We start from the raw sequence: 18,657 nt of genomic DNA, 5'->3' as shown, positions 1-18,657 counted from the left end.
TGGCAATTTGTTGATTCTGTGGTGGACACAGTCTATATAAGGAAAATGCTCTTTCCTCCCGACTACCATGCCTTCATTGCCGCTGGGACTGGGAGTGCTCTCTGGGCCATATGCATGCAAGTGTCAAGAGGACAGGAACATACGAGTGGGTAGTGCTTGGACAATCTGCACAGTTCCAGCTTTATAAACCCTTTTCCTTTTTCATGCTTGTTAGAGGCTGAGCATGCTGTTGTGGCACCCTAATAGCAAAAAGTCACCATCTGCTGCTGCAGTTCCAGTAAAAAATAATAATGTTTTTTTTCCCTTTTGCTTGGTTCAGCTGATGTACTTCCCTCTAATTTTTTTGGAGCAACACACACACACACACACACACACGGTGAGAGGGAGGAAATGGTGTTCACTACTTTCATAGCTCCCCTTCTGCATCTTCTCCCCCTTCAGCAGTGGTGGGCAAACGTTTTCAGCCCTGGGATCACTTTGGGACACCTTTCAAGGGCAACATGCCCATGGTGGGTGGGCCCAGAGGCAAAAATGAGTGGAGCAATGAAAGTAAATTTTACTTTTATACAGTAGCCTATGCTAGTTTCTACACACACTCGCACTCCCTTCTTTTACCTCTATACAAGTAAACAAAAGGCATTATCAGGGTTAAGGCAGCTCCTACGAATGCCTGCAATGAGCTTGCTTCGTGGAGTGCTATTATGTCGGAGGGGAGACTTCCTCTCTGTAGGCATCCTACCCGTTGGACCAGGAGGCTGGCTGGCTGCTATTTTGACTGGGATCTTGGAGCCTCCTGTTCTCTATAAGAGGTCACCCTGAAGGTTGTGGCTACAGGTGGTTCTTCTGCTACCCTACCCTCTTCTTAACCAGGGAGGTTGTGTTAGGGGAAGAGCTACACCACACATCCAAATTACACCACTTCCCCCAAAGAATCCTGGGGACTGTATTTCACCTCTCGCAAAGCTACAATACCCAGACTACAGTTCCCAGAATTCTTTGCGGGGAAGTCAGGTGCTTTAAATGTGTACTGGATGTGCCTTAAATGCATAGAGTGCATATGTCCCAACACCATACCATTCATGCTGCGCCCCGCCTCAGCCACCTGGGAACTGTAGTTCCCCCCTCACAGAGCTACAATTTTCAGCATTCTTAAGGAACTACAGTATGTGATTTCAGGGGGAAGCCTCCCGGCGCCTTGACGCGACGAGAGTGAGGAGAGAGATTGAAAAACAGCGCCACCGCCGCCGCCTCCTCCTCCGGCCAGGCAGTGGCGCTGCAGGTGGCGGCGGCCCCTCCGTCCCGCTCCATGTGCCGCGCCTCCTTCCCCGCTTTCCTTGTCGCTGAGGCGGCCCAGCAGCCCTTGCGGCGGTGGCGGCGCCGGCAGCACGAGCAGCAGCGTCGCCCTCGGCCGGCGGCCCGCCTCGGCGCGGCCTATAAAGGGTCCTGGTCGGCCGCGCTGCCCCCTCTCTGCTCGCAGCTTCCGAGGAAGGAAGAGGAAGGGAGGGGGCGCGGGAAAAAAAATCCTAAAAAGAAAAAAAAAAGCCTTAAAAACAGCAAAAGAGAAAAAAAACCAAAGGAAAAAATTGATTATAACAAACAGGAATAAGGAGGAGGGTAATTAATTTAATAATAATAATAATAATAATAATAATAATAATAATAATATAATTAAGCAATTGTTAATTGCGCGGGGGCCGCTTTTGGCTGACGCTTCTCTGCCTGCCTGCCTGCCTTTGCCTCTAATAATCTGCCTCGTGATTTTTCTTCCCTCCCATAATCGTCTTTGGTGTGTCTTTTCCCCCTCAACACCCCCCCCCGTATTTATTCCTATTTATTTTCACCTCGACTCTAATCTCCTCGCCCCACCTTCCGCCACCCTAGAATCGCTTTCCCTCACCCGGCCCGCCCAGAGAGGGTCGGAACCGCGTTTCTTTTCTCCCCCCCCCCCCGTTCACCTTTTTGAAACCAGAGCCCAGGTTTGCCTTGCCGCCTCCCCAGTTCATTGCCGCCCCTGCATCTCGTCTGCAGGTGGTTCTCTTAACCTCCAGCGCCCCACTTTCCACGCACTTTCTCCTCTCCTACCACCACCCTTCGTTCTCCCTCTAATGACTGCCGGCCTCTCGCTTCGTCTTGATCTGCTTGGCCTTCTGTACTGTTTTCCTGCCCTTTAAAAATTACTGAAGTTTTTTTTAAAAAAAGAAAGAAAGAAAGCCATACCAGGCCTTGCTAGATACATATTGTTGTCATTTTGAACCAGATTTTATCTGTGTTGCATAAGTAGTCTTATAGGGGCAACAGCTGTTAGTTATTTATTTAAAATTGCACAAGGTTATTGACCCCTGCTCCGAAAAAGTTACCCTTTTAATATCTGGAAGAAAGGGAAAGAAGTTAATCCTGAAGTATTAAACTACAGGTACAAGTTTAAAATACAATCCACAATTGCTCATTTTGCATGGGAAAGATTTCCAGGTTTTTTTAAAGGCAGAATTGGAAATTTCATTTAAAAAAATACATTTAAACTGCTTTTTGAAACATACCTATTTCAGGTCCCTTAACTTAGTTTTCTGTGCAAATCTTCCACCCAAATCTGATTCAGTCCTCTTATCAAGTCAAATATTAGTTATATTTTTTAAATTTGCACTGCTTTTTTCTCTTATAGCTGCTTTCCCTTATTTTCCAGTACTTTCTAGCATTTCTTCAGCCTTTCCTCTTAGCTCTGACCCCATTCCTCTAAAAGCTAGTGAAGTTTTTAAAAAATATATATTAAAAATACTTTTAAAAAAAGTTTAACATAAGCATCTGGGCCTCTGTGTGGGTGAGTGAAAGATGAACACAGCTGCTAGTAGCTACCCGATGGCATCTCTGTATGTGGGTGACCTGCACCCTGATGTCACAGAAGCCATGCTGTATGAGAAGTTCAGCCCTGCGGGTCCTGTGCTCTCCATCCGTGTCTGCAGAGACATGATAACCCGCCGCTCCCTAGGATATGCATATGTTAACTTTCAGCAACCAGCTGATGGTAAGTATGGGGCAAATCAAGATTATCTCTTACGGTACCCCAAAGTTTGCACTCTGCACACATCACTTGTTTCTCACCATTTCCTTCCAGCCACATGGTCTCCCAGAAACAAGCACTGGCTGAAATTAGAGTTGTCTCAGCATTGCAGTCTACGGGGGAAGGGACTAAGGAGCCTGCAGTTAGGCAAATGGGCCCAACAGTTGTAGGAAGTTGAGAATAAAAAGCAGTTGGAAGAGCTGCAGTACCCTAATGACTGATATATGGAGTTTTGGTGAGAGAGCATATTGGCTACCCTGGATGAATACTGTGTGAGAGAAGCAGCCCTAATGTAATTATTTCATGTAAGTTCACTGAGGAGCTTTCTGCCTTGAAAAGCAGAATATAAATCAAATAGATAAATGCAGAGGTACATCACCAGGAATTCTATTTTGTGCAAGCTCAATATGATGGAGGTTTGTAGAGAAAATGAAAAGCATTTTTCAGTAAGTGTTTCAGAAGGCTGCCAGTCCATCTGCTACAGTGCTGTGTAAATATGACTTTGAGCATGGGGGAATGTTAATTTTACAGCAACATCTCAAAGCACATGGTCACATGCTGCTAGGGAACCTGCAGGGCAAGGGATCCAGCATATTTACAGTGCAGCAAGTGTTGTGGTGGAACCTCTTGTTGCATGCCTACTTCCAACTGTTCATCCCCTTTCAGCTGCAAGTGATGTATTCTAAGGGTTGCTGTCCTTGCCTGCACATGTCTTTGGAGCACCTCTTCTTGCTGTAAATAAACGCTGCCAAATTTGACTAGCTGGGCTGAGGTGCCATTTGAAATGGAATTCTTTTGGTTAAAGCAACACAACTGAATCTTCCCTTTCAACTAAAATCATGGTGCCCCCCCCCCTTCCAGCAAGTGATTGACAGTAATGGAATGGAATGAGGGTAAGAGTCCTTGAAAATTTCAGCCATGGCTCACTTTTTGGTAGCGTTCATGTCTTGCTCAGCAGGTGCTTTCAGTACCACCTGCCTGGTAACGTGACCTAGGGTGTTGGTGGAAGCAGGCTGCCCCTTGAGCACTACTCGTGACAACCCTGGTCTGCATCATGCTATGATGCAATGGGCAACTTGAAACATAACTCTAGGCAACAACAGCAGGTGGTCAACCAGTGAGGGTTAATTTTTAAGGGTTCTGTATAATATTTTGGGCATACTTGGTGAGAACTATTTTTGGTAAAAGGGGAAACTTCTTACTTTGGGAAAGGTGTGAAACAAATTGATGGCAAAAAGACAGCATTGCCTCCCCCTTGAGATGCAGACAGTTTAATATTAATAAGGACATGCATTTTGAGGTATAGTCAAGAGTGATGAGTGATTCATTAAATTAGCTAACTTTTTCCACTCAGTCTCCCTATATTTAGAATACTGTATCCTATATCAGGGAAAAGAAGTCACAGGTGTTTAGTTCAATTTGGCCAGGCAGCTTTCTAATTTTGTAGGTGAGGTCTTGGTAAAGAAGGCATATGATTAGCTATGTAAAGAGTACTCCTGTTTTCATTCTTTCTCTTTCTTTCCTGATTTCTGCTCCCGTGCCCCCCACCTTTACCTGGGCTCTTTTTTGTTAGGTGAGGCAGCCAGGAAAGCCCTGCATGGGTTCCTCCCCCACCCCCAGTTGGAACAGTTTTGCCTGTTAAGAGACAAATAGGTGGGTAGCATATCAGGTAGCACATTCTCATTCTAGCCTCAGGCTTGCCTGCTCTCTCCTTCCTGCTACTCACTTGGCGTGCAACTGAGTCCCAAGCCTCTGAATTTTATGAACAGGATCCTGGTGTGTATATGTCATCATCCTTTTAATATACTCAGTACAGAAATAGAATCCTGAAGGAGGATTAGTGTGAGTTAAGGGAGAGTCTCCATTGCTGAAGCTTTAGAATATGATGGATGTGATGCCCTACTTAGTTCGAGTAGGACTTCTCTGATTCTGTATAGGCATAGGGTGGACATACATAATAATGCCTGAATGGCAAAGAAAGCAGTGATGCTGAAGTACACATGGTAATACCAACTTGGTTCCAAGTCTTTTGTTGCTGTTTATAAAAAAAACCTGGCAAGTTTTGGATATGCACCAAGCATGTTTCCTGCCTCACCTGGTTAGGTAAAATCTTTCCTTCAGTATGCTTGCTACTACATACACTAGGTGCAGTATTTGCATTGTGCTCCTGGACCTGTCCGTATTAGTGCTGATGTACTGATTTACCTGGGACGCGGGTGGCGCTGTGCTCTAAACCACTGAGCCTTCGGCTTCCTGATCAAAAGGTTGGCTCCTGTTGCTCGGTCCCAGCTCCTGCCAACCTAGCAGTTCAAAAGCACGCCAAAAAGTGCAAGTAGATTAATAGGTACTGTTCCGGTGGGAAAGTAAACAGCGTTTCCATGTGCTCCGACATCAGTGTTCCGTTGCGCCAGAAGTGGCTTAGTCATGCTGGCCACATGACCTGGAAAAACTCTGCAGAGCGGACAAACGCCAGCTCCCTCAGCTTGTAAAGCAAGATGAGCGCAGCAACCCCAGAGTCGTTCGCGACTGCACTTAACTGTCAGGGGTCCCTTTACCCTTTACCTTTACTGAATTACCTGCAGAGGTCATAGTATTGGCGATAGTCAGATGTTGAGTATTGCATAGATGTGTATGTACATAAACACATCTTTCCACCCCTTCTCTCAGTCTTCAGGTTGTTTTCTGCTTGGTTGAAGGAAATATTTTATTTATTTAAAATACAAATTATCAAAAAAATGGTTGCCTAAAATTGTGATGTGGATAAAGAATGAGTGTCCAGAAGGTTGACATTATTTAGAGACACCTGCTTGTGAAGAAGGATTGCTTCCCTTTTTCTCAAAGTAGAGTCTTTTCATTGCTTCTCATCCTACAGCTGAGCGAGCCCTGGACACCATGAACTTTGATGTGATCAAAGGGAAACCCATCCGCATCATGTGGTCTCAGCGTGATCCTTCCCTGAGGAAATCAGGCGTAGGGAATGTCTTTATTAAGAACCTGGACAAATCCATAGACAACAAGGCACTTTATGACACTTTCTCGGCTTTTGGGAATATACTTTCTTGCAAGGTGAGACTTTTTATCTTCCCAGGATTCCAGGAAGATCTGCTTATATGTATTTTAACATATCAATGAGGTGCTTTGGGTCTTAAATGCATGTAAAATGGAATAGGATTTTTGTGTATGTGTAAGTTAAGTTACAATATGGAAATCTAGTAAAAAGATCTCTTAAATGATCTGGAGACAAGAAGTTCTTGTCAGGTGTTCTAACTGCACTTTCCTTTCCTTGATTGGAAACTTTGCTTAGACATTGAACAACAGCTGTTGTGATTTCATTCACAATTTTGGTGAAAAAAACCTCAGGTTTTTTGAAGCTCAGTTCAAGTGAAGAGAAGTGAGCAACCCAACACCTTGGGGTGCTGGTACATGCTATTCAGTTCTACCATATTGCCTTGCAGGTGGTGTGTGACGAGAATGGCTCTAAGGGCTATGCCTTTGTGCACTTTGAGACACAGGACGCTGCGGACCGGGCCATTGAGAAGATGAATGGCATGCTGCTGAACGACCGCAAAGTGTGAGTGTCTCGGCCAGAAGCAGCGGCAGCCACCGCATGAGCCGTGATGCATCTCAGTATTAACCCACAAGGCTGCTGGTTCTCCTGGCCCAGCTTTGGCCTGCTGCCTCTCTACTCCAGGGCTGGTGAGTTTCCCTGCCCGAGCCACAGCCTACTCCCCCTGGTGTAGGGGCCTGCCCCTCAATTTCTGCCTCCCTGCTGCTGGGCTTAGTTGACTCCCTTCTGGTTTGCCCTGTTGAGCGGCGCTGGGTGGGTGTTTTTGTGCTGCTGCTTCCATATCAGGACTGGATTTTTCCGCTTGGTTGTTTACCCTATTTATTTCTGCCCTTCTCACACCTACCTGCTGTCTGTTTTTTTGTTTTTTGTTTTTTTTTTTTTTAAAAAACTTTTCTGTTGTTGGCAGGGGAGGGTTTTTCATCTTAGCTTTTCTCTTTTCCCCATCCAGATTTGTTGGGAGATTTAAATCCCGTAAAGAGCGTGAGGCAGAATTGGGAGCCAAAGCAAAGGAGTTCACCAACGTCTACATTAAAAACTTTGGGGATGACATGGATGACGAACGGCTGAAGGAGCTTTTCAGCAAATACGGTAAATATTCCAGCAGCAAGTTGTTAACATTCTGAAGCCATCATAGCTGGTACATTTTTATTGACTCATTTTTGAGCTTATCACCTGGGCTCTTGGGTGCTGTGCACATGAAGCCTCCTGACATAAGGACCGTCAAGAATTTGGTTTCAGGAAGCCACAGTGATCCCTTACGGCTAAGCCAAAGGCTGAAAGAGCTGAAAAGATGCCAACAAAGCATCCTTGAGTGCAGGGGGCCATTCTTTCTACCTTCTTAATTGTTGTTGCTTTTAAACTAGCTAAACCTGGAGGGTGTTAGAACTGATAGTTTTTAAAAATATGTATATATAGGTGAAACTCGAAAAATTAGAATATTGTGGAAAAGTCCATTTATGTAAGCAATTGTTTTCATTAGCTACTAGAGTTTAATATATGAGATAGACTCATGTCATGCAAAGCGAGATATGTCAAGCCTTTGTTTGTTATAATTGTGATGATTATGGTGAACAGCTGATGAAAACACCAAAGTTGAAATTGTTAATTTGGGGTTCTCATCAGCTGTACGCCATAATCATCACAATAATAACAAAGGCTTGACATAGCTTGCTTTGCATGTCATGAGTCTATCTCATATATTAGTTTCACCTTTTAAGTTGAATTACTGAAAGAAATGAACCTTTCCACGATATTCTAATTTTTCGAGTTTTCACCCGTATAATTTGTCATCATATAATGCTTCATTAATTAAGCTTTTATGCAATACATTGTTTATGACTTCACTTTTTAGTTAGTATTTACAATTTCCCCCCATTTTAAACTGACTTTATTTTTGTTGTCGTTCTGGCTCTTTGGTTATTATCCATGTGCTCAGTGGAGCAAATTAATATAGAGAGAATTGAGAACTTATTTTTCAGCACTCGGTGTTCTTTTTGAGAGCAAAATTGTTTAAATTCTTATGCATAAGATTATCTAATAGTTCCTGGTAATAAAATATAATAAAGGGAAAAGGAAAGAAAGATTGCAAAGCAGAATAAAATAGGGTGCTTCTCCTAGGAGATACTGTAAATATTGGGTCTCAGCCTGGCAAATTTGAAGCATCAATGTTGACTTGGTGGGGGGAATAATCCTTAAACTACAGGTTTTCATTTTGAAAGCTCTTCCTTGAAATTTTGCTTTAAGCTACCTTTGCTAACTCTCTTCTGGTAATAGGTAAGACCCTCAGCGTTAAAGTCATGAAAGATCCCACTGGGAAGTCGAAAGGCTTTGGTTTTGTGAGCTTTGAGAAGCACGAAGAAGCCAACAAGGTATATGGGTTACAGAATGTGCATTACCTGCTTCTGGATTGGAAAACAGGCATTCAGCAAATGTTTATGGGTGGCACCAAAACACAGAGCCAATCTTATGGCTTGGAACTATTTCCCACTATCTGTCAGCTGTTCTCCTGCAACCACAAAACAAGGTGGTTTTGGACTTTAAAGGGTTTTATTTATGGTTAAAATGTGGTGGTTCTGCAATTACTCTTAGGGGTGCACATAAAAAAAGGAGCCCGCTTTAGAATGGGGGCTTGGATGGACCTTGCCCTTTGCTTTCAGCCCAAAGAATAGCATCACTCTGGTTTGTTTCATGTAGCTTTGCATGTCTCCCCGTTGACTGATGGGGAAATCAACACATGGCTATCCCTTTTTAATTTTTGGCAGAACTGGAAGATGTTTGCCACTTCTGAGTGGATGAAGCCTGCCAGATTTCAGATGGGGTTGTTAGTCCAGGAAAAGAAATAGGAGTGGAAGCAAGAGTGTTGGTAACCAGTTCAGCATCTTAGAGACATTTACTCTTTTGAAACCCCTTACAGGCAGTGGAAGAAATGAATGGAAAAGATATCAATGGGAAAATGGTGTTTGTGGGCCGGGCACAGAAGAAAATGGAGCGCCAGGCAGAGCTGAAAAGGAAATTTGAGCAGCTAAAACAAGAGAGAATCAGCCGCTATCAGGTAAAAGGAATATGCTCCTGATTTGATTAGGTTTCTAATGTCACACATTTGTGGGGTGGAACCGTTATGGTGTGCTTTGTCTTAGATTGCCATATGGACTCCTGTCTCCTTGTACATTCTCTGTTGTGTCAAATAAGATGGACACAAATAAGATGGACACTGTCAAATTAAACAGTGACACTTAGTGGGATTGTGTGAAGGTTTTGGTTCCACGAGTAGTGGCTGTCAGCTGAAGTTCCTGTTTACTCAGTGTCCATCTTATCTGACACAACAGAGAATTCAATAATTGGATGGTAGAAACAATACGTGGATTGTATGTAGCATAGAAGAAAGTCAGATCCAGGGAAGGGGGCTGATGTGAGTCGCATCTGAATCTTTCCCGCTCCATGCTGTGAGGTGCAGGCCCGGGGACATGTGATGCTAAAGCAACACAGAGGAAATCCAGGCAAGTTTATGTTCTCTTAAAAGAGACTTGCCTCTACAACTCTGTAACATTTCAGGTTTTTTTTTGCCTTCAGCAGGTGATGGAACATTATTTGTTTGTAAAGATCAATCAGTATGTATTGGCTTTGCTTATAGTTTACTGCTTGTAAAGATGAATTATTGTCACCTTCTGCATTGTTACTGTGGCATGCCAATTTTTTCTCTCTGTTTTAGGGAGTTAACTTATATATTAAGAACCTGGATGATACAATTGATGATGAGAAACTGAGGAAGGAATTCTCTCCTTTTGGGTCTATCACAAGTGCCAAGGTAAAGACTGGATGGAATTTAACAGACACAGAGTAAGGCTTCATAACTGAAAGTCCCTCAGAAGTAGGAACTGTTTAGGAATCTGCCTAAGAGTGCAATCCTGCATATATTTAGTTAAGACCTGCTGAACTCAGTGGGACTTTTATTTCAGGTAGCCTGCTTTGGATGCATCTTGTCCATAAAACAAACTTTGTTTGTGCTATGTGTTGAAACCTCTGGGGGCAAGAGGATAGTGAAATTACTTGCAGCTTTGCCTCTGATGGTTGTATGATCCATGCTGCGGTTGTTGTGAGAGGGCTGCACCTGAATCTTTCCCAGGCCTGGCAGAATGTGTGTAGGCCTGGGGACACATGGTGCTAAAGCAAAGCAAATCCAGACAAGTCACTTCCCTGTTTGTTGAGGGCTTGTCTCTACACCTTTGCAACATTGGGCTTATGCAGGGCAGTTTTCTGTAGCAGTGCTGTGCTTTTCACATGAGGCATAGGGTTACCCCAGGTTCTGCCATTCAGGTGTTAAAGCCTGCAGTGGTCCTGTGGTGGTTTCCACCTGCACTGTTAATTAGCAGGTGATAGATCAGGGATAAAGTTACCACCCATGTGTGAACTAAGAGGGGGGGAGGGCTGGCTGGGGTTATTGAGCAAGCCTGCTTCTAAAGTGCTATTCTTATATGTCCTGTTTGTGGTTACAAACGTATCCCTGGCAGAAAGCCACTGGGCAGAGCAGTTTGCAGAGTGCTGTTGCATGAATTCTCTTAACAATGGGGCTCCTCTAACATTTCCATCTTGAGGTGTTTCCCCACCCACCCACGGCAGTGTTCCCCCCGCTCAGGCAACTTGACGCAGCATCAATGCAGAAAGCATGAGGCTTTCTTTCCTTGAGTTGCTTTTAAAAACTACCTTTGTTTAGGTGATGCTGGAAGACGGGCGAAGCAAAGGGTTTGGCTTTGTCTGCTTTTCCTCTCCGGAAGAGGCCACAAAAGCTGTAACGGAAATGAATGGGCGCATTGTGGGCTCCAAACCACTATATGTTGCATTGGCACAGAGAAAGGAGGAGCGGAAAGCCCACCTCACCAACCAATACATGCAGCGCATTGCTGGAATGAGAGCCCTGCCTGCCAATGCCATCATCAATCAGTTCCAGCCAGCTGCAGGAGGGTATTTCATGCCAGCTGTGCCCCAGGTAAGTCCCAGCAAAAATGGGTTGTGGCTCTTCAAGGATTATAGCTACTCTGTCCAAAATACTAGCTTTGATACATGATCTGTCTACGGCATATTGAACTACCTGAAATAATCAAAACTATCACCTTTTAAAATTTGTAGGCTCTTGGTCAGTGGAGAATAAAGCATACAGGAAATTTTCCTCCACTTTTCCTGTGAATTGGGGGTTGGAACATATGAACAGGGACATTTAAACCTGCTTAAGAACCATTTGTCAAGTTGCTTTGAGACTTTCCTTTGTCTAAAACAACCGATAAATGTTAATAGTAGTTTTGCAATGTGACTGCATGCCCTGCTCTGCTTTTCAGGCTCAGAACAGACCCACTTACTATGCACCTAATCAGATGACTCAGATGAGGCCTAACCCACGCTGGCAGCAAGGAGGGAGACCTCAAGGTGAGCATGAAGGAGCCACTTGGACCTTGGAGGTAGAGGCAGCAAACCTTTTTGTTTTTGCTCAAGTGTCACATTTACGCTTGGCCAATTATGGGGGGGGGGCGCATTTCGGTGGTGGGTTAGTGTGGCCATCCCACATTCTCACATGTGCAGACACCACATGTGTACAGAAAAAGTGGCGTCCTGTGCAGATCAGCTGAGGAAATGAAGTAGGGAGGGGGCAGTTTGCATCCCCATCAGGCTGCTGAATCCACCCACCCTGTGCTGTATCTATTTTTTTCTTTTTTGCCCCTACAGCCAAAATTAGTCTTGTGTGGCAGGGGGGAGAAACATTTGTTTGGGGCAGCCTTATCAGGCCCCTGGGCCAGGAGTTGACCACCCTTGTAAAGGCAGTCATTTCCTTTTTTGATCTACCAGGATATGGTAGCGAGGCAGCAACTGTGTGTCACAAATGTCTAATCCCTGTGGTTGTTCTTGCCACAATTTAGTTTAGTAGTATTGTCCTACTGTGATTGACCAGTAGCTTTGTGCTCTATCTCTCTGCCTCCCCCCCCCCAAAAAAAATCATTCCAGGCTTCCAAGGAATGCCAAACACTATGCGCCAGTCTGGACCAAGACCAGCCCTACGCCATCTGGCTCCAGCGAGCAATGCTCAAGCCTCACGTGGCATGCCTGGTGCAACTCAAAGGGTTGGTAAGTGACTGGACTCGCAGGGTTTCTTACTGGTTTATAGAGGCTGATTCAGGGTGTGGATAGAAGGTAGATCATTCTGTTTTCTGGTGTGTGCAAAGAGTGGTGGGGTTCTGCTGCCCATTCCTTCTGAGGGCACCTGATAGCGTTGCACAACACTGACAGTAAGGTAGATGGGTCTAAGACCGTCTATAAGCATTTTGGTAGCAGAGATTTTTAGTCTTTGCACTTAGTACTATTATTGATAATTAATTTTGTAACCTGCCCTTCATTCCCAAAGGAACCCAGAGTGACAAACACTTAAAAGATAAATCTTATAAGAATTGACAGATAATAGCCCCAGTCTCAAAGGGACTTGCTGAACAGGACTAGGATTGGGGACACCAGGCTCAAATTCCGCACTCAGCTGTCAGTCCCTGTCCCAGCTTGCATGTCACATTAAAGTTAAACCATAGTTTAAAATAATCTGCATGTTAATGTGACTGAGCAGCGTGCACCAGCAAATTGTGAACAGTGAACTACAAACCTTGGTTACCACTTTTCGTTTGGAGGAAACAAGCCATGAGCCCAGGTTCAGAGAGCTTGACAGCTAGACTGGCTCGTTTTGTCAGCAGCAGGGAAGCAGCAGCACAGGAACGTGTGAGAAGCATGCATTAGCATGCTGCTCGTTCCTATTAAGCCATAGTTTGCTTTACAATCTGGTCTAATGTGATCTGCAAGCAGTTTACTTGTGAAGATAAAGTGATGGTAGTGGATTATGTTGCCTTGAGCTTTTGAGAGGGAGGTGTGATACTGTTGACTTTTTTTTTTTAAGTTCTGATTCTCCATTTTTTATCTCTCTTTTAAAAACACCCCAGGGGTTCCTGCCACAGCTCCAAATTTAGTGCCTCGACCATCTGTAGCTGCGCAAGCTCCAAGGGCTGTTCCGCCGTACAAATACGCCTCCAGTGTCCGCAGCCCCCACCCAGCTGTACAGCCTTTGCAGGTAGCATGAGACGCTTCACATGGAAACATCAGTGTTAGACTGCAGGAAATATCTGTGTTCTGGTTTTTCCTCTAGAGCTCAGGAAAGTCATGGTCAGGTCTTTCAGTCTCAGGCTGAAACAGTGTCTGTGTTCCTATCGTGCTGGTTCAGACCTGCTTTTCTTAAATTTAGTGTGGCAGATTGTATTATCCCCTTTGTTTGGAATGCAGCATGATTTTGAATCTCAACCAAATCTGTGGTCAGCAGACAGTTTAGCAAGCATTCTGTATGTAAGCAACGGTTTCTGTTTTGACATTAAAAAAATGGTACATAATTCAGACATTTTGCCATAAACATGTACAGTCTGGGCAGAAATCAACAGTCCAGCTTTGTTAACCTAAAGAAACTCCTTCAGGTGCTTGCTCCACTAGCTTCAAGGGAACTGTGTTCTGCCTTTAGCATAATAGGACAGGGTGAATAAAACAATAAAGTGAAGTTACCTTGGGACTGTTGGTGCGGGCAGACTACTGCCAACATATAACACTGAAGCTTAAAAGCTTGCAGTGGCTGCCCCACATGGTTTTGGGACAAAGTCAAGGTTCTGAATTTACAAGGCCCTTAATACGTTGGGTCTAGGATATCTTAAGGACTGCCTGATTCCTGCCTCATCACAGAGTTATTTAGGGGAGTCTCTGTTAGTGGTTGTTGATAGCTCAGATGCATGGCTTGTATCCACCAGAAGTCATTATGCAGTATTGTGGCCCTTCCAGCTGAGATTAAGACAGGCCCTCCTCCACTTGCCCTATTGAACTTCTGGCACTTGACAAAGACCTATTCCATCAGGCATTTTATGGAAGCTCTGTTTTCTCAGCAGCCCCTTCCTGCTGTTGTATTAAAGAACTTTGCTGATAAGATTCCGGCATTTCCTCTTTATGTCCCCAGTTTCATAGTTTGAGGATTTTGAGAGAAACTTTCTTTCTCCCCAAACTATTCAGTGTGTTTTAATATTTGATTATGTACCAGTAGTTCCATTCCCTGACTTTTAACAAGTTTTCCCCCCCAAAACTAAGAGTTCTTGTAAGCATGATATACTGCTGTTGTGAACATTTTAGTCAAGATGTGACTTCTAAAAAGAGAACGTTTAGCATATATTTGATAATTTTATTGTTTTAAACCAAACAAAGAACCAATTTGCTTTTCACTTCTTACTGTGTTTTATTTATTAAATTTTTATACTATCCTTTATCAGATCTCAGGGTTGTTCGCAACATAAAAGTTTTCTTCTCTTTAACAGGCCCCTCAGCCTGCTGTTCATGTGCAAGGACAAGAGCCTTTAACTGCATCTATGCTAGCTGCTGCCCCTCCCCAGGAGCAAAAACAGATGCTGGGTAAGCTAATCCTTTCTAGCCCTCAGAAATTTGGGGCACAGGTGCCATAGGCAAAATCTTGTAAAAGCAAGTTTCTCTACAATATGTTAAGCTCATGTGTACAGAAGTGACAGGGTACATAATAGCTTAATATCTTACTTCTTAGATTGTAAATGATTATCTGTACTGGAAAGCCATAGATTCTAGTTCGGTGGTGAACAACTCCCATGTAGAGCTTTTCCTGGGAAGCTTCATAGAGGACCAACACAGTCTTGTGTGTTGGTATCCCATGGCACTTAATATTATGATTTAGGAAAATACCTGCTTTCTGTGTTGATCTCCAGTCACGGTCCCTTTGACACAGTTGATTATTATATTTCTATGCCGCTTTGCTATCCCACAGTGGCTGACAAACAATAGATAACAATAACCAGAGAGAACACAATAGAACATCCCATCACAAATGCAGCATGAAACAGAATATTTAAGAAATCATCAGTGAAACAATTATAATCTATAAAACAGTGTTAACAAACCAAATAAAAAATAAGCTAAAGCAAAAGTCATATGATTAACAAATCAATATAGCATTTATAATTATAAAATATTAACATTAACAAAATAGCAACCAAAAAACAAATTGTTAAGTTTACACGCTCTTTTCACACCTCCATGACTCGTAATTTTTTACTCTATTCAGCTCATTAAAATACACAAACATAATACCTGTGGCATCAACTCTCTACTGAATGTTCCTTGGGTTGTTTGGAGGTGGGGCAGCACAGGTGAAATGGAGTCTCTCACCCTTCACAGTTCTTCCTATTGGAACAGCTCCCTTATGAAGGGAGGGTAGGACAGGGCAGGTGGAAAAAGCCATTATGTGCTGGTCAGCACAGTGTCTCTCACCCATCGTCTAGTTCACTGGGTGGTACAGAAACTCAAAATACTTTCAGACTCAAGGATCTCCCCCCCCCCTCCTCCCCACATTGCCCTGGCTATGTGAGCCTGCAGTGACACCCTTCCTATTGATTGCTTCCCTAGGAGAACGTTTGTTCCCGCTCATCCAAGCTATGCATCTCAGCCTTGCAGGAAAGATCACAGGAATGCTGCTAGAGATTGACAACTCAGAGTTGCTGCACATGCTAGAATCTCCAGAATCCCTCCGTTCGAAGGTAATGGCTCTCCCCATTCTCTTTACTCTGCCGCATACATTCAAGGGGGAGTATCATTTTTTTTGCTTCCTTGGGTGAGTGATAGTGAAACTGGTTTCTTCCTGCCCCAGGTGGAGGAGGCTGTGGCAGTGCTGCAAGCTCACCAAGCCAAGAAAGAAGCTGCCCAGAAAGTGGGCATAGTTGCTGCTACCTCGTAACTAGGGAGGCTGGTAAGTATTCCAGCTGGCCTGGTTCTTCTCTTTGCTCACAGCTGTCACTTGCCTTTGAGAGCAGATCTGGAGAAGCTGTGGATCTTTCTGTCTTGTATGTGCCAAAAAGCTGCATCCAGAAAGCAAGTATGGTTTGGTTCTAGGCTTACCCGATAAGGATAACTTGTCTTCTGTTTGCAAAAATGAATGTGAAAATTGTCCCAGGTTCAGTGGGCTATCATCACATCATTTAAAAGACCAAAACATTTGCATGAAGATTCAATTGATAATCTCAAGTAATTACTTAAAATCAGTAGAGAATTTAACTTTAGTAGAATTCAGGGTTTGATTCCCCCTCCCCTCAACCTGTACTTCACATTGATCCATAATTGCTTTGTAAAGTAACCCTAAAATGTCTATGTTCTTCTCAAAACCTGTGAGGTGCAACAGCATACAGAATCACACTGTCTGAAGAGTGGGTACCGCTAACTAGGAAGAAATTGAGGAACTAATTCAGCATTACAGCATTCTTTCTCTCTTTATAGGTTGTAGAAAGCCAAATGAGCCCCCTGAAGAAACCACCTGAAGCTGTTTAGAAAAGAACATTATACTGCACATTTCAATATCATGCAACATAATTCATTGCCAGTGTGTAAAAAAAGTTAATATGCCTTATTTGCAAAAATAAAAATTAAACAAAAATCCTCTACTGCTTTTGGTTTCCAAGATTTAAATATGCAAGTTTTCCTTCTTGAAGCCAGGGTTGCAGCTACCTTGTCTTCCCATGAGCAGGCACTACATTTTTCTGACTGAACATTTTCATTTGTGGTTCTTGGTTTTGATCAAACAATCTTGTTTGCAAAGTCTGGAAAGTGTAACCAATAAAATAATTAAAATATTTCAAGTAATTGCCTGAGTCTTCTTCAAGCCTCCTGATAATGTGGCCCCCAAGTTTCAAATTATTCTGAGTGCAAACCCCTTTAGGTAGGAACCCCAGTGAAAGCTGGGTTGAAGTGAATGAAGGAATTATATACAAACATCATTGAGGGCGAGTTCCTTTTGCTTCCCCTTATTTTCATGTTGTCACACAGCACCAACTTGACTGACATTAGCATTATATTTGCAAAGCTGATATCTATGTCACAGCTGTCAACTTTTCCCTTTTCTTGCGAGGAATCCTATTCGGAATAAGGGAATTTCCCTTTTAAAAAGGGAGAAGTTGACAGCTATGATCTATGTGGGTAGTATAATTTTGATCACAAGCTGAACAGTGCAGTATAGTTTATTTTTTTAAAAAGCCTATGCAATAGTAGACTGCATTAACAGAAGTCTGGTGCCCAAATCTGGAGAAGAACTTCCATCAGGATGTGGCAGAGGGAGAGATTAAAAGCAGGGGTATTCTGTGGGCTCTGCTGAGAAACCAGATGTGTTTCGGCTCTTCCTCAACTCTTATCTAGCAGTAGCCATTCCACAGGCTACCTGAAGTGCATCTAGCCCACCCAGTTATTTTAAGAATTGGCGACTGCACTAACTTTCCCCCTCCCTCCCTGTCCCTTTTGTGCCGTGTCTTATAAATGGTAAACTTGAGAGCAGGTACGGATGTGTTTTACTGACTTTTAAAGCTGGTCTAGCAGTCCACTTGATTGTGTTTCAGGTTATAGGTAGAATACTAGTTCTGGGCCTCACATTTTAAGGACACTGACATGAGTGCCTCCAGGGAAGGGTGAAGAGCAGGCATCCCTAAACTTCGGCCCTCCAGATGTTCTGGACTACAATTCCCATCATCCCTGACCAATGGTCCTGTTAGCTAGGGATCATGGGAGTTGTAGGCCAAAACATCTGGAGGGCTGCAGTTTGGGGATGCCTGAAGAAGGTGAGGGGCCTGGGAACCAAGTCATGATTGAAAGAGCTGGGAGAAGGTTACTGGAAGATGTGATAGCAATCCTCAGTGATCTGAAGAGCTCTCATGTGGCAGATGGAACCGACTTGTTGCTCCAGAGTGTGGGACTAGAACTGTTGGCTTAAACGTTACAAGAAATTTCCTAATAGTAAGTGCTGAACAGTGAAACATTCACATATTGAAGGAAGTCAATATGTGTATATGTATGTAAAGATAATTATGATGGCATGGTTTTCTTTGTAGGCGTGATTTTTTTTCTTTTTTTTGATTTTATGTAATTTTTGTTGTAATTTTGCATTAAAAAAAAGAACAGTGTAACAGTCAGCCTCAGGAGGTTTTGGGATCTCCCTTGGAGGTATTTAAGCAGAGGCCATCTACCTGTTAAAATGTTGCAATTTACACCCTGGATTGGGATTAGATGACGTTCTAGGTCCCCTTCCAACTACCAGCACTGCCCAGGCTGCTTGGGAAGCCTCTATTTTAGCTATTTAAGCCAGGCATAGCCAAATTTTGTCCTCCGGCTGTTTTGGGACTATAACTCCCATCATCCCTAGCTAACAGGACCAGTGGTCAGGGATGGTGGGAATTGTCCCAAAACAGCTGGAGGACCAAGTGTGGCCATGCCAGTGTAACCTGAGAAAAGATACCCAGTCTCTGATATTTAAGATCTAAAGAACCACAGGTAGTTCTGCGTGCCTTACGAATCTGTTTCTTTGTATCAGACCACTATGGAAACTGCAGGAGCCTTTCCGAATCTTCTTTAAAATATAGCTCAGGGCCCTGCTATTTTAAGAGGCAGAGGAATCCTATGGCATGCCCAAGCTCTCCTGGGTGAG

General features: G+C 43.6%; 1 protein-coding gene and 2 non-coding genes across 5 annotated transcripts; all 3 read left to right on the top strand.

Annotated features, from left to right (window-relative positions):
* The first annotated feature begins 1,974 nt into the window (after window positions 1-1,974).
* Window positions 1,975-16,825, top strand: PABPC4 (poly(A) binding protein cytoplasmic 4). 3 transcript variants are annotated; one of them, XM_033157595.1, is made up of 15 exons: window positions 2,201-3,019; window positions 5,928-6,121; window positions 6,511-6,626; window positions 7,072-7,211; window positions 8,397-8,491; window positions 9,037-9,174; window positions 9,832-9,927; window positions 10,834-11,106; window positions 11,453-11,540; window positions 12,114-12,233; window positions 13,088-13,215; window positions 14,489-14,582; window positions 15,603-15,733; window positions 15,844-15,942; window positions 16,467-16,825. In XM_033157595.1, the coding sequence occupies exons 1-14, from the start codon at window positions 2,827-2,829 to the stop codon at window positions 15,928-15,930; spliced, it is 1,893 nt and encodes a 630-aa protein (XP_033013486.1). In that variant the 5' UTR covers window positions 2,201-2,826; the 3' UTR covers window positions 15,931-15,942; window positions 16,467-16,825. The 3 variants fall into 3 exon arrangements, 2 of the variants coding, with proteins under 2 accessions (XP_033013486.1, XP_033013487.1); XM_033157596.1 differs by lacking the exon at window positions 2,201-3,019 and adding an exon at window positions 3,186-3,360; XR_004427173.1 differs by lacking the exons at window positions 8,397-8,491; window positions 11,453-11,540; window positions 12,114-12,233; ... (3 more) ...; window positions 15,844-15,942; window positions 16,467-16,825 and having other exon boundaries at window positions 1,975-3,019; window positions 10,834-10,857.
* LOC117052546 lies at window positions 9,539-9,671 on the top strand. The gene has a single exon (XR_004427285.1). It is a non-coding gene; the product is annotated as a small nucleolar RNA SNORA55 (small nucleolar RNA).
* On the top strand, window positions 10,227-10,356 carry LOC117052547. The gene has a single exon (XR_004427286.1). It is a non-coding gene; the product is annotated as a small nucleolar RNA SNORA55 (small nucleolar RNA).
* Window positions 16,826-18,657: the final 1,832 nt, after the last annotated feature.

Source organism: Lacerta agilis, chromosome 8 (genome assembly GCF_009819535.1).
Source record: "Lacerta agilis isolate rLacAgi1 chromosome 8, rLacAgi1.pri, whole genome shotgun sequence".
In the NCBI taxonomy this organism is placed as follows: domain Eukaryota; kingdom Metazoa; phylum Chordata; class Lepidosauria; order Squamata; family Lacertidae; genus Lacerta; species Lacerta agilis.
Note: the sequence above shows the minus strand (reverse complement) of the source record. Positions and strands in the feature narration are given on the sequence as shown.